Raw genomic sequence first — 23774 nt, forward strand, 5'->3', positions numbered from 1 at the left:
GCTCCAGCAAATGTCCCTCCTGGGGACCCCTAGCTCTCTGGGCAGGGGTGCAGGATGCCGAAGCTCATCCAGCTGCCAGACCCTGTTACCCTGCCTCTCCACCCTGAGGAGATGGGGCTGACTTTTTGTGACCCCTTCTCCCCGTGCTGACTCAGCCATGCCCCCACGGTGGGTGGCCGTAGCCTGGGGTGGGACAGCATGAAGGTAAAGGCAATATAGACTGGCAAGTTTTCAAAGAGGCCACAAGCTAAATAAATAGCCAGCAGCCTATTTCAGTGGCTGCTATATTTAGCTCAAGGAACATTTATTTATAGGCTTGGCAGCCATTCTGAGTCAATAAAAGCCAGAGAGCTGGAAAAAGGACGATTCTGGGTTTCTTGTTGCAGTAATGGTTTCTGCTGTGCAAACCACAAGGAGCAAGAGGAGAGGCAGCCTCAGCACTGGGGCAGGGGGAGGAGGCCGTGCCAGCTGCACACCCAGGGATGACTCTGCCAGGGGACAGAGCCTCTGCATACTTGTAGCCCCAGCCCCAGCTAAAAGCAGGCACCCTGCAGCTTCAACTGGGTTCCCTCCCACGTGGGTGCTACTGCCAGTCTCCTGGCCCAGAGGGCATTTCTCTCTAGAACACAAGGGGATTGAGTTGTGCCTGTGGAAGTAGCTGCCCAAGATGTCAGCTCTGGGGACTCAGCTGCAGCATCTTCTCCGGGGCAGCAGGTTTGGAAAAACTAAGCCAGGAGCACGTAAATGGGGAGGGAGATGGGAGCAGTGCTAATGTTTCTGTAATAAATAATTGTCCCTTCCCATGTCATGCATGGCAACAAGTAGTTGAGAGAGGAGGACATGCAAACAGCCTCTATGAAGCTGCCGATGGTGTCAGTCGCACAGGAGGCTGAAGCTTCACACTGGGCAGTGTCATTTCTACTCCAGCAGCAGCTGATGGCAGTAGTTTCAAGAGGTTTTACAAAAGACTCAGCAATTGCAGCTGGATGAGGGGAGTGGATTTATAAAAGACCAGGGGATTTAGCCCAGCCTGTGGAAAGCAGCTGTGGGGATGGATGTCCCTTCTGCGTCTAAGTCAATAAGTGCTGAGGCTTTCTGGAGCCAGAACTGCAGGGAGCCTGCTCACACCTTCTCCTCCCTCCAAAGAAAACCTGCTGCAGGGGGGAGTGGGGAAGTGCCTCCACCAGCTTCCACTTGAGGACAGCCAAAATGGGGCTGCTGGTTGGCCAGGATGGCTCATTTGGCCATGGGGGGTTGGGGAATGTTTACACGGTTTAGCTGCAGTGCGCAGCAAACATGCAGCTACACGCTGCCATCGTGTCAGGAGGAAGGGGGGAACAGAACATAGCTGGGAAGAAAAATAATAACAATAATGGTAATAGTAGTAATAACAAGAATAATGTCAATGCAAACACTCCATGCCTTTGTGCTCTTTAGCTCAGCATTCCCTGATTCTGTACCATTCCCTACACTCATGTATACCCATCCAGAGCAGGACTTGGCCAGCCCTTTCCACTAGAATGGGGATGCTCTACAGCTTCAGAGCCACAATGGACCCTCAGAAGTCCCTAGAGTGGCCGTTTGCAGTCTGAGAGCCCATGAATGCCCCAATTAATTTTTATGCCCCTACTCTCTCAGCCATGAGTCTTACTTCTGCTTTGAATTAGCCCAGCTGCAGCTTTCAGCTGCTGGGCCCTATACATAGATACAGGTCTGGCTGTGTCCAGGCCTGGCTCTGTGTCCAGCTCTCCACCAGCTCTGGCCCTCATCAGTGCAGCCAAAGGTCCATCTCCCTCCCCAGACCCCCAAAGAGGATTCTCCAGCCCCATCCTGAGAAGGTCTGACCCTCATAAACCAAGGCTGACACCAGCTGTTAAAACACCTATTTGGGTATTTATTACAACACGTTGTTCCAAAATACAAAAGAAAGGAAAAGAAAGTAGAGGGTAGAAAAGCACTGCTGTTTACAGCCTCTGGTAATAAATAAATAAAGACGAGGCAGGGGCAGGGTGTCTCCCCGGGTCCGATGCCGGTGCTGGCCGAATGGACAGCGAGGAAGGGAGCGTGGTGGGGCTGATGGCCAGACCCTCTCTTCCCTGCTTGGGAGTCCCCAAGTACACCCTGGTACACCAGGGTGCATGCAGACCCCTCTCTGTGTTGTGCTTGCTGAAGAAGGGTCTGATCCTGCAGGGATGAAGGTGGGAGAGGAGGCTCAGTTCCGGCACGGTCTGAACCTGCCTGCTCCCTCCCTGTCCACGGCTGCCCCAAAGGCAGGTGAGGTAGGAAGGGTGATGCTGGACCAGGACCCCAAGAGGGGTCTACCAGGGTCCCCTGAGAGAGGGGTGAGACCTGAGCTCTCTCCTCTCCATTGTGGTCTCAGAGCAACCTTGGAAATGTGTTCAGCACAGCGTGATGAGAAGGACCCCAACCCATGACAAAGCAAAGTCATGACAGAGACAAGAAACTGTGCCTGGGCCACTTGGAGAAGGCCAGAGTTAAACCCCACAAATTAAAATGACTCTTCATGGGGCTGGCGCAGTACAGAGAGTGTTTCGTACCACAGTGCAGACAGGGTTCCTCTTCCCTTCCCCTGGTGTCTCCTCCTCCACCTTACAGTCACCTGGAAACCTCTGGGTTGTACAAGGAGCACAGGCAATGGGTGCAAAAAACCATTTTGCAGACTCTGTCTGCTTACGACACCCCAATTTATCAGCGTTGGATAAAAGCCGTATCAAGTCCTACGTTGGGAGCCATCCCTTTCCTAAATCCCTCCAGGTACCAGAGGCCACTCACATGTCTCCCTGCTGCTCTGCCACTGAGCTTGCTCTAGCACTGGCCACATGTCCTCCCCAGGCTGTACTGTCCCTGGGCAGGGGAGCTGACTGGCACGAGGAGGACACTCAAGCCAAGAAAGCCCAGGACACTCGGCTAAAGCAGCGTGCCCAGGCTCAGCTGAGCAGGGCAGCTTTGCAGGTCACCTGTGATACCAGAGCAAGAAGCCCCTGTGGGTGAAAGTGCAGCCTGTAGGTGCAGCCAGCTGAAGAAGGTGAGATGACCCACAACCTGGAGGGAGCTGACTCCATGATCTGGATGCCTGGACAATGCCCCTTAAAGCTGTTACAAAAGCTTTAAGCTTTTGCTATTTAATTTTCCGTTGTTTATGCCAGTAGGTTCCCGCCTCTTGCATCAACGAGCAGGCACCTGTATGGGGGAGAGGAGCTGCAGGAAGGGAAGGGAAGAGTTAAGAGAACAGATCTGCTCCAGGTTTGGGTGCCTTAATATCCTTAGGAAGCACCTTCCTCCAGCTCCTCTGACGAGGGTTTGCCTTTTTAGGCTTGGGGCAGTCAGGAGCTGTGCAGAGTGCAGCCACAGCTGGGCTGTGGGGAGCAGAGAGAAGGTGTGATGGGGCCTTGCTTTTATTCACAACAGAGAAACAAAGAGCAACATACAAAGAGTAAGAAGCAAAAAGGTACAGAATCATAACCATAATAATCATAATAATAATAATAATCATAAATACTCAAATCTATCATTCATAGATTGCAATGACAACACTGATAGCTTATTATCATTAGTATTAAGGATGGGAGGGTAAAGGGGACAGCAAAAGGGGATTCTGGGGGGCATTGTCTCCTAAGGGGCAGATGTAAAGGGGATGGATGTCCAAAGAAACAAGCAGACAAATAGAAGGGCTGGGAAAGCAGCGGGGGCTGGGGATGCTGCTGCTGCTGAGGCCAGGGACGAGCCTGCTCTGACCCAAGCCTCTGGCTCAGTGTTGCCAACCTAATCACTGCCCTCCTGCCAGCTTCTCTCAGCCCCTGCAAAAGGCAGCCGGGAAGGTGTCTGGGATGCTTAGCCCTGGGGATAGGCTGGAAGGAAAGGTGCAATGTCCTTTCTAGTCCTAAGGAGAGCTGTAGTTTGCTCAATCCTTCATGTCATGGAAAGCTCATCCACTCATTGCCTCTGCTGTTGGACACTCAACAGCTTTGTTGGTTCCTCCCTTGAAAGCAGCGACCTTTCCTCTCCCCTGCTCGCACTTTGCCACTGTAGATCCCTACAAATGAATGCACTCTTATCAGACCAGCATGGAAAGGTGATGTTTGGTTCCACCGAGGCTTTGGGTTGGGTCATCTGGCTGTGAGAGCCTATAAAAAGACTTGGCTGACAGATGATGGGGAGGATTACCAGCCAGCACATCCATCCTCATGACAACTCACAGCTCTCTGATTCATGGACAAAGTGGTCTAAGACAGAGTTTGATCTAAAAAAATAATTTAAGTTAATTGCAAGCCACTTGGTGACCCTGATGGCTTTGGGTCAGCACTGGCAGGAGACACTCAGGCAGGGCTGCTCCAGCAAGGCTTATTTTCTGGATACAGATTTCAAATATTGTATATGTGAGGGCTTCTAGTGCACATGCCCAATGTAAAGGAGAGGGATAAATGCAAAGTACATCAAAATAAGGCTACAGAGGTGGATCATTAATGTCTATTGGCATTCATGATCTACTAATCTTAAAATATACTTATCTTTGTTCTGGTTTCAGAGGAGAGAGGAGTCCATAGTGCCTAACACCTCAAGCATGTCTGAGGAGCATCCAGGTGATGGCAGAGTGGAGATGACAAAAAGCAAACCACATATCTGCCTCCTTGCAGATATTCAGGGTCTCATTTACAACATGCACCCTCTCCTTCCTGACTTGCTCCATCTGCTTTTTTGAGCTTGTAACACAGTGTCAGCTAACAGGATGAATCACCAGAGAGCTTGTCTCATGTCCCCACGTGGCTGTGCTGACCTACTGTCCTCTTTCTATTAAATCCCTTGGGAAGACATTTAGCCCCCTCTGCATTGCTCAAAGCTACACCTAGCCAGCTCCTGCCAGCAACTTGCCTGACCTGAGCTCAGTTAGTCCATGCTGGCACCAACCCTGGAGGGCTACAGAATGGGCAGGAACTGAGTCCTATGGAGCAGAGATCAGCAGACAATGACCACTGGCATGCTGGGGAAGAGATGTTGTCACTGAGGCAGCAGAAGGGGAAGAGGGACCAGGAGGCAGGTGACACTAACACTATGCCCGGTGGGTGGGCTACCAGGAGGATGAAGCCTTTTAACCCTCCCTCCTTGGACTTGACATCAATGCCTACTTAGGAGACCCTGCTGCAAGAGGAGCTCCTGAAATAGCTGCCTGACTCATGGGATGGACCCAAATGCCTTTTGAAATATAAAAAGGGAGCCTAGAAAATAGTGTCATCACCCTTTCATAATCAGAAGGGAGCAATGTTCAGGTTGGCAACACTGAGCAGGTTTGAGGTGGTTGTTGGAGGCAAAGATGGGTGGTGGTAGGCTTTTGAGGACTGACTGAGATCTCTCACCCTCATCAAAAGTGATGTGGGGAGAGAGGCAGGTGGTCCTTGGCTCTCCAGCCACCCCCATCCCTCCCCGCCACACCTCAGGGAACCAGGCAGGAGCACGTGGGGGTCCCCAGCATCTCACCAAACAGCTCCATGGAAAACCAGAAAAACCAAAGCCAGCCCGAAGAGAGTGAGGAGTCTCCAGGGAGACTTGCCTCAACTGCAAACACAGAGGTGGTTGAGGAAGCAATGAGCTGAAGTGAGCAGCCCCTCCTTGCATGATTGCAGCTTCTCACGCCTCTGCTTTGTGTTCAGTTTTAAACCTGAGATCATTTGGTTTTGTCACGGGTAGTTTGATTTAAAGATAGAAACGAATGACACGAGGAGGAACAAGGGAAAGGGAGAGAAACCATGTGGACCCAGAAAAGAAAACAAACCAACACTCCAAGGATGACACAGGACACAGACATGCACAAACACAGACCCCTGAGGTATTAGCTTTGCAAACTAGTGCGAGAAGGGAGAAAGCAAAGACAGCCACAGGGAAAGATGTGCTTTGCAGTGGAGGCAGCTCAGTGCCTCCAGCTTCAGAAAGCAGCTTCTCAGCAATCCTGACATTGGGGTTTGGGGGCAGGAGCCTGGCTTCCCACCAGATGGGAGGAAGCAGCCAACCACCTCTGAAAATAAGTCAGTTGTGCCCTGCCATGTGCTTGCAGAGCTTTGTGTCTGGACAGCATATCATCTGCTGGAAAGAGGGGAGCCAGCGTGGAGGGGAACAGGACCAGGGGAGCCCCAGCGCCTGTAAACACACCCCCCTTGAGTTTCTCAGATGTGAAACAAAGGATGCAGGAAAGCCTGAAAAACCAGTGCTTCCAAAGGGAAAGCAGTGCCCGTGGCTCCCAAGCAAGGTGGCTGAGGCGAGGGGGAGCTGAGGGGCTGGAGCAGGCAGGCAACACACCTCCCAACAAGAAATCCCAACTACCACCAGCCTCCCTGCCTCCACTGTGGCACCTTCCAATGCCTTCCCCAGGCAGCTGGAAATGACACCTTACAGCCTTCTATCCATTTCAGGTGACTCCCTCCTCGCCCACTCCAGTGAGGATGGGCAGCCCAAGGGAGGGGAGGGGAGCGAGGCATGGCTGGGATGGAGTGACGACCAGGATGGGGACAATGTATGGGATGGGATGATGCCTAGGATGGCAGTAATAGATGGAGATGAGGAGAAGCAAACAGAGACCAAGGTCTGAAGAAGAGGCAGCAGCTTCCAGAAGAGTTTTCTGGCTCAGTTTGTGTTGTAAGAAGGTTTTATGGTCTGCTTGTTTACTTGTTCATTTCTAGAAAAAGTGTCCAAAAGAGTCTCCTGTCCCCTTGTTGGTGTGCCCAGAGGGAAGGGGGGAAATCTATGTCTTGGATATGAACTACAGAAGGAGCCACAGGCCTCGGATATTGCTTAGAAACTCGTATTTCAGATTTAAATACCATACACAGTAAAAATAGAGCTGAAAGTACCGCCCCACATTGTCTGCAAATCATTGCCAGAATGAACAGCTTCAATAAATTAAAAACAAAACAAAAAAATTGAAATATTATTTACGTATCAATAAAAATCGCAGTAAAACCATTTACCTTTTCTTTCGTGTGTGTGTTTTCGGGTTTTTTTTCTTTATATTATATATAATATATATTTATATATGTATAGGGCTGCTTCAGTGCAGCATTTTTAGGATACTTAGCCAGAGAAACACAAGGGAGCATGCTTAGTGCACCAGGTCGCCAGGAAGGGGCAGTTGTGGTCCCCCCTCCAAATGCTGTGCCCCGTCCCCACAGCCAAAATTGCCACCCCTGTCTCTTCCCACTTGAGTTTTATGCCCAAACTTTGAGTGCAGGTCTCTGAGGGCTGGGACCCCCTGCGGATGGGAGGGAAGGACCGAGGTGAGTGCAGAAGGGAGGGACGCTAAGCATCCGCCATTATGTTTCCCGACTTTGGAAAGACTCATCCACCTTTGCTTCGGTTTCAGCGCTTGCGCTCCCGAAAATGCACGCGCAAGTATAAATACACCCCACCTCACCACCCCCTCCCCTGTTCCCCCCAGCTTAAATATCCCCCCGCCCTGTCCCCAACCCATCTCTCCAGGTGCCCCAGGTGAGTGTCAGGACACCTCGATGATCTCCATGCTGCCTGAAAAGCTGGACTGTTTGCTGATTTTGCCCAGCTCTTCACGAGCCCTGCCCTCAGACATGGTCTCCTCGAATTCCATCTGGCAGCTCCTCCGCTTGAATTGCTTCTCAGCGCCGGCCTCCTCATGCCAGCTGTGCCGCCCGTCCCGCGGCTCGGCCCGCGCCTTGTCCCTCAGTCTGATCTCACAGCCCCGCCCCCCGCCGCAGCCGAACGGCGGCGGATACGGGCCAGTGTGGGAAACAGGCTTCCCCGCCGCTGCCGCCGCACCACAGAGTCCTTTGCCAAAGTACCAGCCAGCCTCGCCGGAGGGAGTGCTGGGGACTCCAGGTGCACCCCACTCCAGGCAGCAGTGGCGGTGGTGGTGCCGGGTGTGGTGGGGCGGCTGGCCGAGCCGTGGTGGCAGCCCGTCCTCAGCGCCGGGGCTCTTGCGTGTGGCGCAGGTCCCGCCAACGTTGAGGCTGAGCCCGTGGGCTGGCGAGCCCGCCGGGTGCCGGTGCTTTCCGCCGCTGCCTCACCTTGGCCTCCAGCAGGAGCTCAGGCCCCGCTGGCCGGTCAGGGCTCTCTGCCCCTGGGGAGAAGGGGCTGAGACTGCCAGGGCCCGAGGGGCTGTCCAGCTTGCAGAGTTTGGGGGCTTCCCCGGGTCCAGGGGGTCCAGGGGGGTCCTGCCTCAGGCTGGGAGAGTAGGCAGACTTGATGTCCAGGGAGAAGGAGCGTTTCAGGCGGTTGGTGTCCTGGATGCGCTCGGAGGAGAGGTGCAAGCCATTGAGCCCCTGCTGCAGGGTGGTGGGCGACAGGACCTTTGGGGTCCCACCCTGCGACTCGGGGTCACTGTGGGGGGACACCGAGCTGGTGCTTCTCGGCATGTCCTCGGCCTTCTCTGAGGTAGGTGTTAGGGGATGCCGGCTGCCCTCAGCCACCTCTGCTGGGTCCTGCTGGGCATCCCCCTCGCCCCGGTCTCCCTTTGTCTTTAGGGCCTTCAGGAGCTTCAGGCTCCTTTCATACTCCAGGAGCTGGCCCAGGAAGTTGAAGTTGGGCGAGATGGACGGGCGACGGTCCTTAACAAACCTGCCGAGAAACACAGACAGCCCCAGTTGGTGCTTGGTCATTCAGTAGGTCACCCCTACTCTCTCAGCCTCTTTGGGGAGAAAAGGCATTGTCCAGAACCTTCTGACCAGACCCTCCAAAGAAAGAGGTCTTGGGGAACCACGGGGCCTCGGGATGCCCCAGGATCAGAGCTGGGACTGCCTCCCCACCCCCTTCTACCGCTCCCCACCATTCCTTGTTATGTGCACTTTATGAGAGGAGGTTTGGTTTGGTTTTTACTGGGACTCAGCCAAGGCAAGATGGAGGTTGAAGGAGCCCTGACCCTGTCCTTCTGGGCTCAGCCTGCTTTCCTTCCCTGGAGCGAAGCATACCGGCATAACCGCCCCTGCCCTCAGGGGAAAACTCACCTGTAAGCATCGTCTGATGACATACCCATGGTCTTCATGATGTAGGCGATGGCGATGGTGGCTGACCGGGAGATCCCAGCCAAGCAGTGCACAATCACCTGGCAGCTGGACACCTTGGCTTTGTCTGGAGTACAGTAGAGGAAACAGAGAACAGAGATGGTGAGCAAAGTGACTCTATCCTCCCTCCCCAACCCTCAGCCCCTTTGTGTGAAAGGACAACGGTTGCTGGGAGGAAGACCATGGAGGACAGGATAACAGTTCAGGTTGTGAAGGCTGAGAACCAGAGAGTCTGCAACCCTTGTAAGAAAAGCTCACCAATGAATTCAATGGACTTGTCCAGCCAGGGAAGCAGCTTCTCACAGTAGTTGTCATTGACAGGAATGCGCATGAAGTGACTATCACAGATGAAGTCTGGCTTGGGACAGGAGTTGCTGGCGTTTAGGACATAGCTTATCCCGTTCTGCGTCATCAAATCCTGGTGGGAAACAAGCCATCAAGTGATCAGCTGAGTTCAGCCAGCACCAAGTGCTGAAGATCTGTCTTGCCATGCACACTCCCTGCCTTTTCCCATCCCAATATTTTCTCCTGTGGGTCTCCTACTGCTGCCTTGGCCTAGTTGATGATAATACAGCAGACACCAGCTGAGAAGGTTGTGTCTATTTAGATGACACAGGTTTGAACCTCAGCAGATCTTTATTTTGGTCCAAGTAAAAGTAAGCAGGGCCAAAGACACCTGGAAGGGGTTTCAGAGGGGAAAAACCAAGAACCCCAGTATGAGAGGAATAGGAAGATACGAGAATGGAAATCAGCAAAATCTCTGGCTGAAGGCTGTGAAAGTATCAGCTGAGGGAGAGAGAAGACATCCCACCAACAGAGTGGAGTTAATCATTGGTAGCACTCTACGTTAACCAAAGTGGCCAGAAGATGCTCTATCCACAGGTAACAGAGCAAGGTCGGGTGCAGAGACCACGCATGGGCAATGCTTCTCTCTTCTCCAGCACGTGGCCACATTGTGGGGATGGCAGAAAACATAGTTCCAAAAGATAAACAAAACCCTCCAAATAGGTGGGGAGGGAAGGAAAACATCAATATCCCTGCCTGGCATTGGCTCCTCAGGATTTCAGCACCAGGATTTTGGCCCTGGCTCTCCATCGGCTGGTTCCTGCCCGCCCCAGCAGGCTCGATGGAGCCAGCCGAGCTTCCAGGCTTACATTCTTGGCATTTTTCTCTTTCATTTTCTTCTACTCCCTGTATATAATTTCTCTCTCCCTCCTTTCTGCCTCCAACACCCCTCTGGTGTTGTGGTCCCTCTTCCTACTTGCCTGCCCTGGATGAAGACGCCTGGCTGGCTCCCTCATGCCCATGGTAGGCAGATGCCTGGAAGCAATTTAACAGCAATTCGTCTTTCTTTCTTCTCATCATTATTTTTCCTTTAAACAAAATTCCTTCCCTAGCATGACATCATAACACAGTCCTTCCGACACCTTTAAAAGGGCATTGTTCCTCTTTTCTCCTCTCTCATCACAGCAAAGCTTTGCTCATTTTTGGGCCTCCTGAATAAGCCCCTGTCCCTGGCCAGAGACGCCCATCCCCATGCTGCTTTGGCTGAATACCCCAGCTTGCTCCTACTCCCTCTGGCTCCCAAGGGAATCACAGGATTGCTGAAATTGGTGTTATCTGGCAGCCTGGCTGGTAAGGCAGGTGGGTGCAAAGCTGGCTCCTGTCCCACATCTCCCTCCAGCTGCGGTAACTCCTCCTCCAAGCCCACATTTTTTCCTGGAGGACATGCTCCTCCTGCCTCTGAGTTTGCTACAGGCACTTGGGAAGAGTTTGATCACCCCAGAGCTCATCAGTGTAAGACAACTCTTCCTGTGACCACCCTCCTCAGTTCTGCCATGCTCTGCACTCCCTTCCTTCAGCCTCACGGTAGGCTCCAACTGACCACACATGGGCTTCCCACTGGGCAGGAGAGGAGTCTTTAATACCTTCACCCCTCTGCATGGCTGAGGTCCCAGATGGGACAGGGCAGACGTGTCCCTTTGACAGAGCTGTACCTTGTTTAGGACGTCCTTCTGGGAGCCCAGGTAGAGATGTGGCAGGATACGCGTGGGGCCGACGTTGGCCACAGGCAAGCATGGCTGGGAGATGCTCATCGGCAGAATGGCAGCTGGTTTCCCTTCGCAGAGCCCCGGGAAGCAGGACGAGAAGGTGGCAAAACCTCCTGTGGAGAAAATGGGGACACTGAGCTCATTACAGCAAGGCTGAGATCATCAGTCTTGGGCACCCCAAGACCCAGGCTGGACACAAAGTGGTGATAACCCCGCTGCACTGAGAACAGAGCCTCGAGGAGCAAAAAGCCAGCAGCCACTGCTAATCAGTGCAGATACATTGTGATGACTGTGACATACACATGGAAAAAGGAATGGAGATCCAGCTTTGATTTTTCCTGCACATAGCATCCCTCACCCTCTCCAATGAAGTTGGCTCTTTGCAACTCCATTCAGACAAATAACAAGAAGAGAAAGTCCTTTTCTTGTCTGCCTATTATTCTGAGGACAGCCAGGGTCACTTTTTAATAGCAAAATCCATCAGGGCAGGGTGATGACAAGCAAGCCCACCAAGGTGCAAAGCTCCCTGGGTTGGGGAGGTCAGCCCAAACCTTGCTCCATTAGCTACACTTACACATTGTGGTTTCTGAGAGATGCCCTCTCTGCCCTGCCCTGCTGAGCCCATGATTTCTACCATGTTGAACCACAGGCATCACAGTACCTGCAGGCTATTGCTGTTTTTCATGCTCTGACCTTACTTAATGTGACAGCAAGCAGCACCCAGTTTACTGCACCAAGTTGCTGGGCAGTCACATCCAGCTTGAGCATTTTGAAGTCCAGTGCTGAGAGAAAACCCCCAGCTGAGGTTCCAGTAGGTGGCATGTGGCAGCCAGAGCTACTGTTATGGTGTCTGGCATGGTCAAAAGCCTGAAAGCCAGCCGCCAGCTCAAGAGGAAAGAGCACTTAAGCAGGGCAGCAAGCCTGCATGGTGGGCAGCTTGGGGAGCTGGAAAACCCCCAGTGCTGTCACATGTCCTGCACGGTTGCATAAGACCAGCGGTGATCCTGATTTGCTCTCACTCACTGATCCCGTACTCCAGGGTAGAGCCAGGTCTGGCTAGCAGTGGCCTAACCTCACTCCCTTCCAGCTGAGGACATCTGGGTGGCAGCTTCATGCAACGGAGGGGACTTTGAGTCATATCTGCCTCAAGCCTCCCTTGAGGTTTTCCCAGTCATGTGAATGAGCAGATGCAGCCTGACATCACCCAAAGGGCAGAGAGGACTTTGGGGCTTGACCGCCTTTGACTGTCAGAAGGACCAGGATGCCCCCACAAGATCCTTTTGAAAATCCAAGTCTCTGGACTCAGCACCATGGGAAGCCGTGTCCCATCTCCACTGCTAGACAAGACCTTTTAATGAGACAGTCTCTGTCCCCTTTAAAAGCAGGGCAGCCCTGGCATATTCTCCATTTACCTTCTCCAGCATCTTGGCAGCATTTCTGCTGATCTTCCTGGAGCACCTTTCTGCCTACTGCTGTGGCACCCAGGCTCTGGTGAGGTATGACTGGTGCTGCAGAAAACCCATCTGACATGTTTGTGAGATGAAGGTGATGGAGAAGCCAGAGCAGTGCACAAAATCATGCTCACACCACCTGGGAACATCCAAGGTCCTCCACCATCCTCTATCTCAGCACCTCCAGGTGTCAGCTCCCAGTAGCCCAAGAGAAAAGTGTCCTTCAACAAATCTCTCTCCTCCCCTCTCTTATGTTTTCCTGGCTGGCAGCTAACACAGCTCCTGGCTTCAAAACTCAGTCAAACCAGCATGAGTAGAGTTAAAGTACCTTATCTTTTTCAGCACTTCCTTTTCTCTGGCTCTCTCTGAAATGACATCACCTCTCAACTGGGACATTAAATCAGAGAAAAAGCAGGAGGCCCAGCACAGGTGCAGCATAGCTCTGGTTACTGCTCATCCCTGTGCTGTGTCCCCATTGCCAAGACACATCAATCACTAGCCAGAGCTCTGTGTGGACACGTGCGACCTCCCTGCTTTGCCCTGTGCTTGAGCACACACTACTGATGCCTTGGGGAAGTGTTTGCTTCAGTTGCCGTCCTGGGAAGCCTGCAGCACTTGGATTTGTGTGGGGCACAGATCTGACCCCTGGGCTTGCACAAAACAGCATGGGAATTTTTCTTAACGAACATTTTTGGGGAGCACAGTGCACACAAGCGCAGCCCCAGGGATCCACAGGTCTCCAGCCTCTGTGCTCACTTGCATTCATCGAGAGCTGCCCAGGGCAGTGTATGGGTTTGTATGACTCTAAGGTGATCTCATAGTTCAAGCAGGTCGGGGCATGCTGCTCTCTCCCCCTTGCCCACCTCTGCCAGCACTCACCCAGCTGCAGATCCTCTGCCAGCCCTGCCTGGGGAAGTCCAGGCAGGAGTTGAGGGGGTTGTGAAGCAGGTAGGGATGTTTGCAAGAGGGTGGCAGCAGCACTCCCGGCTGCAGTGCCTACCCAGGCAGACTGCCACAACCGCAGGATGCCAGCACCTGAAATGATGCCCACAGCTCACCTCGCTTCTCCTAAGCAAAGCCTCAACCCTGAGTCCGGGAGCCCGGGCGTGCTCCCAGCCTGCCTGTCCTCATTTCCCCCATACTTGCAGCTGCTGAGGGCAGCCTGGGCTTGGGGGAAACCCTAGAGATGGAGCCGGGTACCCGACACCATCCCAACATCACCCCACCCTGCATTGGCTGCTCCAGCATGCCTTTCATTTTCAGAAAGCAAAGCAGCTCTTCAAAACAATCCCAAAGGCAGCATTTGTCCCTGGCTGGGCTCCAGCTGATACCTGGGCTTTCCCCACTCTATGTCACAGGCCATGGATCCCAGATTTTGCTGGGAGAGAGCAGCAGAGCCCAGTGAGGTGAGGAGCCAGGGTAGCACTGGATCTTTCTAGCCTTTCCTTTTTTATTCACAGTGCTGGTGCCAGGAGTGTCCTTTCTCTTGGCATGTGTGGAATTACAGGAAGGATTTGTATCTGTCATGGAGTGGGTGTTTGGGGATCTCTGGTTTCTTCTTGATGCTCCCCTCTAGCCTGGTGAGGGCTTGCTGGGGAGGAGCTAGTCCTCGTGCAGCACATCCCAGTGAACCACTCATGACTCCAGCACTCCTGAGGGCTCTCAAAACCATTCCCTAGAAAAAACAGTGTCTTCCTGCCCACTCCAATTACCCGAGGCAGAAAGGGGTGCCCAGGAGGAGAAGTAGGAACCAGAAGAGAAGGAAACCAGAACAGAAGTGGGGATGCCTTCGTTGCTCCTGCTTAAGATGGAGGAAGGAAGACCCAAGAACCAGCATCAGGCACGTTCTGTGAGGGCTACGAGGTGAAAATCATCCTCCAGGCTTTGAGGAGTTCATTCAGCCATGCCCCCAGAGACAAAAACCTTGAGTGATGTCAAGCTCATGGTGGAAAAACTGCACAACTTCTCCCCCATCCCCATCTTTACCAGGCTCTCACCTCTGCACATTTTCCAGCTGAACATCTATGATAATCTCCCAGTGAAACTGGATTTACTGGGAGAACAGATGCTGCAGAGGGAAGGCAGACTGCCTGGGAATCCTTCCTGAGCCCATTCATTAGCCCAGGAGGAAGATGCCAGTAGCATCTTTGAAGAGGTTCCTGTGGTACCAGCACTGCTGCAACTGTTGGGAAGCCCTGTGACTTCTCCCCTTGAGCAGCAAACAGCACAGTGGGGATGCCCTTTGCCAGTCTCTCTTTGCACCACTGTGTGTGTATGGCCCTGAGATGGCTGTAATCAAAATGAACAAAAAGCCCCGGCGCTGGCACTGGGCTGACGGACACGGAAGGAGATCAGAAGGCTGAAGGACAGAGATGTTGGACTGCTGAGCTGGGACCTTGATGCACCTGGGGACCCCCCTCCACTGCTCTGGCTGTCACCTTCAGGTGGTCTCTGAGGACATCTAACTCATGGTTGGGTCACTGACAACATCTCAGGCAAAATCTATCACTTGCAAGTTGAGCTGTTCCCTTCTCTGCCAAGGCTGGGCAACAGTGATGATGCAGGGAAGGTGACAAAGTCCTGGCTAGAGACAGGGATGTGGTGTGGCATTGTTTTCCTTCTGGTGGTAAGCCCCAGCTTTAGGGATTTGCAATCCATTAAGCTGCATGAGATGTTAGGGAAGATGTTGCTGGCGATAAAAGGAAGGTGTGGGACACATGAAGCAAGGATATCCCAGCTCCCTGCTGCTCCCTATGTCCCTCCCTGCACCAAGGCTGTCTTTCTAGGCTGGAGGTGTAAAGTGGAGATGGGGTTTGAAAACCCTCTCGTCTTGCTCTGATGGCTGTAGACTGCCCGTTCATCTCCAGCTCCATGGACTCACCACCTCCTTCAGAGTCCTGTGAAACAACCCAACAGCTCTGGCCTTGACACTGTGCCCCTCTGACGGCAAGAGGCTGCAAAAGGGCTGCCCAGGGCACCTGCCTCACCCCAAAACTGCTCTTCAGGAGAGTCACGTGTCTCTTGAACACCCCTAACCCCATAAGTCTCCTAAATATCCCCCAAGAGACACACCAAGCAGCAGGGGCATGTCCTGTTTGCCAGCCTCCCATGTGCATCATGGGCTCAAAGGCTCCTCATCAAGAAACAGGGAAGAAGAGGTGACATGTCACTCTGCTGTGCCATCAGTTTGTGGCAGCAAGGAGGAGGGGAACAGGCACAGCCGGAGCTGCAAACCCTTTCTGGGCCAGCAGCTGCCGCACCCCACTCCTCACTCCCAGCTCTCACACCGGGAACTGGCAGGAGACCGACAGGGGTATTAAAGAGGAGGTTTACAGCCCACCCTCATTGCTCCTATAATGAGTGTTAAAGAGCAGCAGCCAGAGCTGTTCAGAGACCGGTTCCCTGTGCAGCTGCTGGAGCTTCTGTGGCAGACCGCAGCTCCACCACCGGGTTTTGCGCCTGTGCGCGTGCTGGAGATCCTCTGCCCCGCTAAAGCTCCCGGTGGCTGAGGGGGCTGAGAGAGGCCAGGCTCTGCCCAGCTCTCATTAAAATGCCTGTGGTGGCTGAGAGCTGCTGCCAGGGCGGCACGTGGCAAGGAGCAGTGGGGCATGCAAGTGAGCACGCGCCTCGGCTTGCTGCTGGAGCAGCCGCCACGCCAGCATGGCTCCCTCACTGCTGTGCTGTCTTTGTGGCCGAAATGCTGCCTGGATGCCCCCTCTTTATCACCCCAGCCTCCAGGGGACGTGCTGCTCTCAGCACCCTGACACATCCATCTCCAAGTGTTAAACCACCTTGCTGGATGGAGGTACAGAAAAAAATGACAAGAGCCGGGGGGACCTGCAAAACCCCAGCCCTCATTTGTATCATGCTCAGCCTTCTTATGGCAATGAGCCTGAGTGTTTGATTGAGCATCTCTGTGGCAGGTTGATGGACAGAAATTGGAGGGGCCAGGCACGCTGCACGCCAACCTCCAGAGCTGCTGGGATAATCCTTCTTTTAAAAACGCTATTTCCCTGGCTCTTGTGCTGGGTGGGACCCTGTTGGTGCCGGTAGCTAAGCTGGGTGGCGTGATGAAACACCGATTACTGCCATCCTTACTCACTGTGCTGCAGGAAGCTCTGGGGCTTTGTCAGCATTTCCTGCTGCCTAGGACGTTTCTGAATATTCCCCCTGCCTCCATCCTCACTGTTTCCCTCTCAACACTGTAGTCCCCTTTGATTTTCCCTATCCCTGCCAGTGATGCCTGATACAGACACAGCCCATTTGCTTGCATGTCATCCTTCCCACATGCCTGGTGAAATCCTGGTGCTCTGCAGCCTGGCCAACTTGCCCTCTCCTGGCTGATGCTCTTATACTTCCATCCATCTCAGTGCATTGGAGAGACGTGCAGTGTTCAGCTAGTCCCTTATTCCCCCCCCCCACTCCCCTGCCCAGGTTTCACCATCCCCTCACTTGGCACCAAATTTCATCACCCCACTGCTGGCTCCATTTTTTTCTTTTTTTTTTTTTTTTTTTCTCTCCAGGCAGTAGGGATGAGAAAGCCGATGAATCAGCCCTATTATGGATTCATATGCATTCCCTGTTTCCCCAACGGTCACCCCAAACAGCCTCTGCCCATCTGCTACTACACTGCACTGCTGCCTCCCAACCTGCGCCAGCCCCCCCATGCTTTGCAGGCTGGTCCCAGACCCCGCTCCTATTCTCCCAAAGGAGCGGAAAATATCCTTAAAAAAAAGGAAAAGCAGCAGAAAGGAAGCCCTCCGCCCACACAACCATGAATACACTCCTCGAGTCGGGCTTGATTTTCCTCTGGTGACTGTGCCTGCTTTGGACCAGCCTCACTGGTTCTAAGTAAAGAAAAATGTGTCATTTCCAGGAGTGACTTATTACTAATGACACCATCACTGGGTTATGTGCTTCATGCCACAAAAACCTGTCAAGCACTTTTAGCAGCCTCCCATTTTAAGTGGTGATGGAGGGGAAGTTTCTTGATTCAACCCTTCGGTAATCTAGGTCATCCCAGGCTCGGCATGATTTTAGGATGCACCAGTTAATATCCCCTTCCTCCACTTGCCCTTCGCCCTGGCACTGGGGAGTGGAAACACTGCAAACCCCCTTTCTACAAGAAACCACTCGAAGATGGGCAGGCAGCGCAGCGCTAGTGGAGCGAAATGGCTCCGGCGGGCAGCTGCCTGGGTGCGGGCAGCAGCGCAGCGCCCTGAGCCGATGGCTCCTTCTTCTCCCCGCCGTCCTCGCCCGTCCTTTCCCCGCGCACTGCCCTCTGCCCGGGGCGCGGTGCCCTCCCCCCCCGCAACCCGGCGCCCGAAGGAGCAGAGATGCTGGCGGCAGATCCTACCCTGGCTCCCTCAGCTTTCCTCCTTCCCTTCTCCGCTCCATCCACGCTCTCCCCAAGCTTGCCTGCACGGCGAAGGGTTCAGGGAGCGGTCCCCCCTGGCCAGGCAGTCTCATCGGCTCCCGCACCTGATGGGAAAGCTGCCTAACGCTGGGCCCGCTGCAGATGCTCCTGCCCGCTGCAGGCAGCCGCTCACCTGCCTGAAGGAGCTGCCCTCTTCTGTGCAGCTCCTGTGCCAGCCCGGCCGCCTCCGCCAGCGCTGCACCCATCGCCCCTGGCTGGCGACCGGCCACCGGTCCGCTCCGCGCCCCTCCGCACGCTCCCCGTTCGCGTCCATCTCCCCGCTCGCCAGCCGCCCGCGCTCTTTGTACCGCCAGCACCGCGCTCCGCTCCCCGCTGGCCGCTCGGCAAAGGCGATCTCCGGCCCCCGGGCAAGGCAGGGCTCCGGCGGCGCAGCCCTCTCTTCCCGCTCCGTCCCCATCGGAAGGAAAGGCGCCAGGCCGGCTGACAAACCTCTCTTGTCCCTGCTCTCCTTCATCCTCCGCACCCTTATTTTCAGCTTCATCTGCCCCTCGCGCATGTCTGTCCAGAACTGGTCCTCGGAGGGAGCAATCATTACATCCACGGGCATCCAGGCAGCTGGGCTGCGGCTCGCGGGGACACCTCTCACCGTCGCCAAACAGCTGGCAGGCAAACAAAATACTAAAAAAACCAAAAAAGCGCCCCTGCGGCAGAGCAACGCCAGCCTCCCCCCGGCTTCAGCCTTCAGGCTGAAAAAATAAAAAGCATTAAAAAAAACCCGTGCGGGGTAGGGGGACCCGGCGTAGCCCCCTCTCCCCGTCCGCCCCCCTCTTCGCCGCCTGCTCCAGCGCGAGTGAGCTCAGCCCGGGAGCAGCCGCCCCATCCGCCGCCGCGCTCGCTGCGCGCCCGTACCGCGCTCATAGCTAACGGGTCAGGCATGCGGCCGCATTCCTTACTCAGCACACAGACACGCAGCACAACGCCGGGCTGACATATGCTTCGCTCCCTGCTTAAAGGCGCAACCGCGATTTTCTCGCCCGCCCAAAGCCCCCCGCAGCGAGCAGCCGCGGCAGGATCGCTGCACCACGCCGGGGTTCGGCCCCGCGCAGTTAATACGGGAACAGGAATGTGGTGGGAGGAAGCTCGTGCCCACACCTCGTTTTAGCACCTGCCAGGGCGGTGCATGATGAAACCCCCGCGATGACGGGGGGGATGCAGCACTGCTCTCCATCCCTGCTCCCTGCTGTCCCCTTGTCCGGTGAGGGCACCCCACGGCTGCTCCTAGCGGGATAACGGGCATCCCTTGGGTGATGTTTAACTCTGAACCCCAGCGTCAAGAAGGGCAATGCCTCAACAAGGAAACTGAGCCACAAAAGATTAAATAACTTCTTCGGGGTTCTCTGCTGCAGGGCAGAGCTGGGGACCAGACAGCAGGTCTCTAACCACCAGCTCATCTTTCCCCTTAATGTCTCCACTGAGAGCATCACCCAGGAGGGATGCTCATCCTGGAGTGGTTTCAAACAGCTGGAGATGAATGGGTCTCAACAGCTGGCAGGAAAAGAGGCTGGCACTGGGCTGCTCACACCTGTGCATGGCTGTGTCAGATGGAGTTATCTGCCTGTTCCCAGTGAAGCAGGACCTGGTCTGGAGGAGATGTACCCTCTCTGAAAGCCTTCTCACATGCAAAACTCCAGCAAGAGGGGACATGTAGGAATGGGCTTTCCTAGTCCTACTGGGGTCTATCCATCAGTAGTGGCTTCTGAAGTGCGTGAGGTTGATGTGTTTTCTTCTTTGCATTTGTCCTGGGCGAGAAAATTACTTGTCCCTCTGCTTCCAAAGCACATGACTCCTTAATACATCTCCACACAGCTCCTTACGAGTTTATTGGTCTGAGCTCAGGCCTCCAGAAAATCATTCATGATTATAGTAAGTGGAGGAGGGAGGGGAGGGGTGCATGTATTGTGCCTTTGAAAATCTGAAGCTTTATGGGCTGAAAAACCCCAGGCTGAGCCATATGTGAGTGACTTCAGTGTTTTTCCTTTGAATGACATCACATGAGATGAGGTCATTGGCATTAACTAAGTGCTGTCTCCTCCCCCCCATCCCGAGCGGAGCCAGCCTCCTAACGAGCCTTGTTGTTGTAACAAATATGGTTTGATTATTATCAGATGTGGGTCAGAGGTTGGATAAAATTCAAAGCGTGCTCCAACTAGGCTGGAAGAGAGTGGAGCAGCCTTCCCCCATGAGCCATGCTCAGGAAGTGGTTACCACAGCAGGTCTCCAGGGTATCTGTGGTCCCCCACATTTGCCACCCCTGTCACTACAAGGGAGGGCACATAATGCTGGTGACCAGTGTCTTTCAGCAATGGAGGTGCCTCCACATCCCACCACCACTGTGCCAGTAGTGCTCTACCTGTGCTGGTGGGTGATTCAGCTGTGACTCGCTCCAGTGGCTGTGGTTGGGGGTCTACTGGGGTGAACCTAACGACTCTACTGGAGTCACTAGGTCGTGCAGGGGCAGTGGCTGGCTGGACACACTGTGCCAGAAGAGGGGGATGCTGCATGAAGCATGTGGTGAATTAGGGGGTGGAATTCTCAACCTGCCCTGACCCAGAAGTGCAAAATTCTGCATTTGCCTCCCCTTGCTGCCCTCTGGTTGCCCAGCTTCCTCAGGCTTGCAAGAGCCCTGGGCACAAATTATTTTGGTAATGCCAGGTTCCTTCAGGATGTGTTTGGACTGAGTTTTCAGTTCAGGGCTACTGGTAGCCCCAGGTAGGAAGCTGGGCATGACACCACAAAGTAGACTTCAATGAAGAAGGTTCACCAGTGTCCCACATCCCTCTGATCCTCAGCAAAAGACAAGTGAGCACAAGTAGTCAGCAACCCTCTTCCTCCACCAGTGAGAAGTCCAGACACATGGAGATGCCACCTGCAGCTGCCATTCCCCAGGCACCATCCTCCTCCCTGCTCTTTCTCCATTTTCTTCACCCCTTTGCCAGGGCCAGGATAGGGGTTGGCACCTAGTTCTAGGGCAGGGGGCATCTGGCACATAAAGAGATGAAAGGCAATGTCCATAGTGCAGGAGTACGTTGCACATATCAGCTGCTGCCCCTTTGCCCCTTTTCACAGGTGCTCCTCCTGGCCAGGCTGTCACCCATCCTGCCTCCATCCCCTATTTAGTAGACAGAGGTCTACTAAATCACCCAGGGAGAGATGCCCAGTCTGGTGGGCCCCACTTCACTCTCATTGCCACAGCACCCCCTGAAAAACATCTGCTGCAATGGCTTGGAGAGACTCATGTAACCCGCCTGCAAGGGCACAGAGCAGAATGAGTCCCTGTTCAGCACCTACACACCCTGTCATGACAGCACCTATAGCCTGTCACGAGCCCAGCTGGGCAGCGGCCAGCGATTCCTCTCCCCACCCAGCACTGGGACCTTATAATAATTGCCAGTGATGACCTTTTGTAAGCATGCAGCGCAGGCCCAGGGAAAGGGGGAGGTGGATGAGGGGAGGAAAGTTTCTCAAAAGGAAGGAAACTGTAACTGGGCAGTGACTCCTGCCCATCAGGATCTCTTACCGGGGAAGTTGCCTTCCTTCTGTCGACTTTCCAGAAATGAGAAATGAAATTACATGGCAGTATTGTAAGTCATAGCATCCAGAGAGCTGCTCTTCCCTAAGCCCCTTCTCCTCTGTCCCCCGCTGCCTTTGACCCTTTTGCTTGCCTTTTCTGGGTCCAATGGTTAAAAACGCAGCCAGAGGGGGAGGGGAAGCTCCTCAGGGTAATTATAGAATCGGGAAAACAAGTTGTCTGACGACAGCAGTTGCTAAACAGGGAGGTTTAGAGCATAGGTCTGGAATACAATCAGCCTTGCACATACATGACCTGGCTTAACCCTTCCCAGAGATGCAGTCACTGGTCCCTCCGGGGCTGAAAGCCTCCCAGGCATCTCCTGGTTGTGGTTGAGGGTGAGAAGGGGGCACCTTACTCCACCTCCATGCTTTGGACTGTGGAGACTAGGAGCACTCCCTAGGGCACCTGCTGGGCTGGGTGTCTGAAGTTGGATGCCAGCACCCACTAGAGGGGGGCTAGAGGGCAAGAAAACACACTGCTGCCCAGGCTAAAGTGGTCCCAGATGGCTTTGCTGTAGGAAAGAAAGCAACTCCTCCAGGGATGTTTTGCATGAGAGGGAGGGAGGTTTGGAGAGTTACCTAAAGCTCCAGGATTGTAAAAATCACAAACCTTTGTGTTATCATTTGTTTTTTTAAAAAACACCTCTCCCACTAGGCTGGTACCAGTGTCCTACCTCCAGTCCTCTGGACAGTCAAAAGGAAAACATCACCACAGGTAATCCCCCTGCACTCCACCACCTACAGCCTGAAGAAAAGCTGGGGGTAACCCCCTCCACACCCCTTCTTACTCTTTTTCCATTCCCGACTATCATGTGGGCAGTTTGTAGATGAAGAACAACCAGAAGCTCCAGTCACATTATTTGCAAAGCTCGTTCTTCAAAACTCCCAAATCTGGGAGAAGCAAGAAATTGAGAGTCCCACATGAGCACTTTTTCCTGTCTCATCCCACCCCTGTGCCCACCTCATTCATATCCATACTCCTGCCAGCTGAAGATCTGCTTCTTTTGGTTCATCACAGTATGGTATGGGATGGAGGCGTCCACAGGTGGACAGAAGTGCTTGCTGGAGGTTCAGAGACAGTAATTAGACTTTAAAGGAAAACCTTGCAGGTATATCTGGATGGATTCATGCCAAGTCCACCAGTGCTCTTGGATATTACAGCCTGAGGGTACCTGAAATAGCCTTAATGCTTGACATACATGTGCATCTTCAGGCCCATATACTGAGCAGAGGTTCTGCTGGAGTCAGAGGACAAAATCCACCAGCTAGTGCATTCTGCACGTGCTGTGTCCCCAGTAGACACACTCACACACCAAAGTCAAGAGATGAAACTGTGATGCTTTCCAGAGTGGGTAATGAGGACTGTGACCATCAAATAGCCTGTGCAGCTGGGTACTGCTTCCCCACTCCCACCAGAGAGCTTGTGACTGTCAACCTAAGTGTCAGTTTGGGGTATTTTCTTTCTTAGGTTTTAGGTTTTTTTTTTTTCTTGCAATGGGTTTGTAAAGACACCTCAGTTCTGATTCTGGATCTTACCAAGCTTTTAGCTTCAGCTTCTGCCATGACAAGCTTTGCAGATTCATTTGTATTTTTCCTGCCTTTCAGATGTACATGCTGCTTCCAGCCCCTGAGACTCAGACTGAAGGCAAGCCCCCTCTTTTCTGCACTACCTATGTGCTGCTTTCACACCTGCCTAGCTTGACTTTTTTCATTCATCTTTTTTTTTTTTTTTAATTAAAATCATCTGTCCCTGAGTCCCTGTTTCTAAAATAATTCCAGCCAGTGCTTCAGTGCTGAACCCACTCATGCCTGGGCAGCCCAAGTCAGCTCCTGCAATGGAAATCCCCTTTTCTTTTTCACTACTTCATTTTGCCTGCTCTGAAGTCACCTGTCTTAGGTAGATTCCCCCAAAATCCCCCAAATTTCACTGAAGTCACCTGTCTTACGTCAATTCCCCCAAAATCTCCCAAATTTCAGCCCCCTCCAGATCACTGCTGCCATGCAACTACAATTCTCTCCAGCCATGCCTGATGGCCATGGCACCGCTGGGCTAGAAAGGACCTGGGTCATGGCCAGCGCTGCCGAGGCCAGCCCGCTCGCTGAGGAGGAGGATGGCGAGCGGAGGGCTGGGAGGGATTTGTCGCTGATGATATTGTTACATTCTTTCCGAATCCTGGGAGTAAACAGACGCTCCAAATTTAGAAAGAACAGGACTGGAAAATTTAAA

At 53.6% G+C, this 23774-nt stretch overlaps 1 protein-coding gene across 1 annotated transcript in view; it reads right to left on the bottom strand.

Moving 5' to 3' along the window:
- Positions 1-1871: 1871 nt before the first annotated feature.
- DUSP8 (dual specificity phosphatase 8) overlaps positions 1872-23774 on the bottom strand; it is a 32093-nt gene continuing 10190 nt past the window's right edge. Inside the window, 7 exon segments of the mRNA XM_018076137.3 lie at positions 1872-7851; positions 7854-7908; positions 7910-8029; positions 8031-8595; positions 8982-9105; positions 9297-9456; positions 11036-11202. Of these exon segments, the coding sequence (XP_017931626.2) occupies positions 7502-7851; positions 7854-7908; positions 7910-8029; positions 8031-8595; positions 8982-9105; positions 9297-9456; positions 11036-11202 (1541 nt within the window). The 3' untranslated portion in view covers positions 1872-7501.

The sequence above is a fragment of the Manacus vitellinus genome, unplaced genomic scaffold (assembly GCF_001715985.3).
Source record: "Manacus vitellinus isolate BGI_N305 unplaced genomic scaffold, ASM171598v3 scaffold_30_pilon, whole genome shotgun sequence".
NCBI classification, from domain to species: domain Eukaryota; kingdom Metazoa; phylum Chordata; class Aves; order Passeriformes; family Pipridae; genus Manacus; species Manacus vitellinus.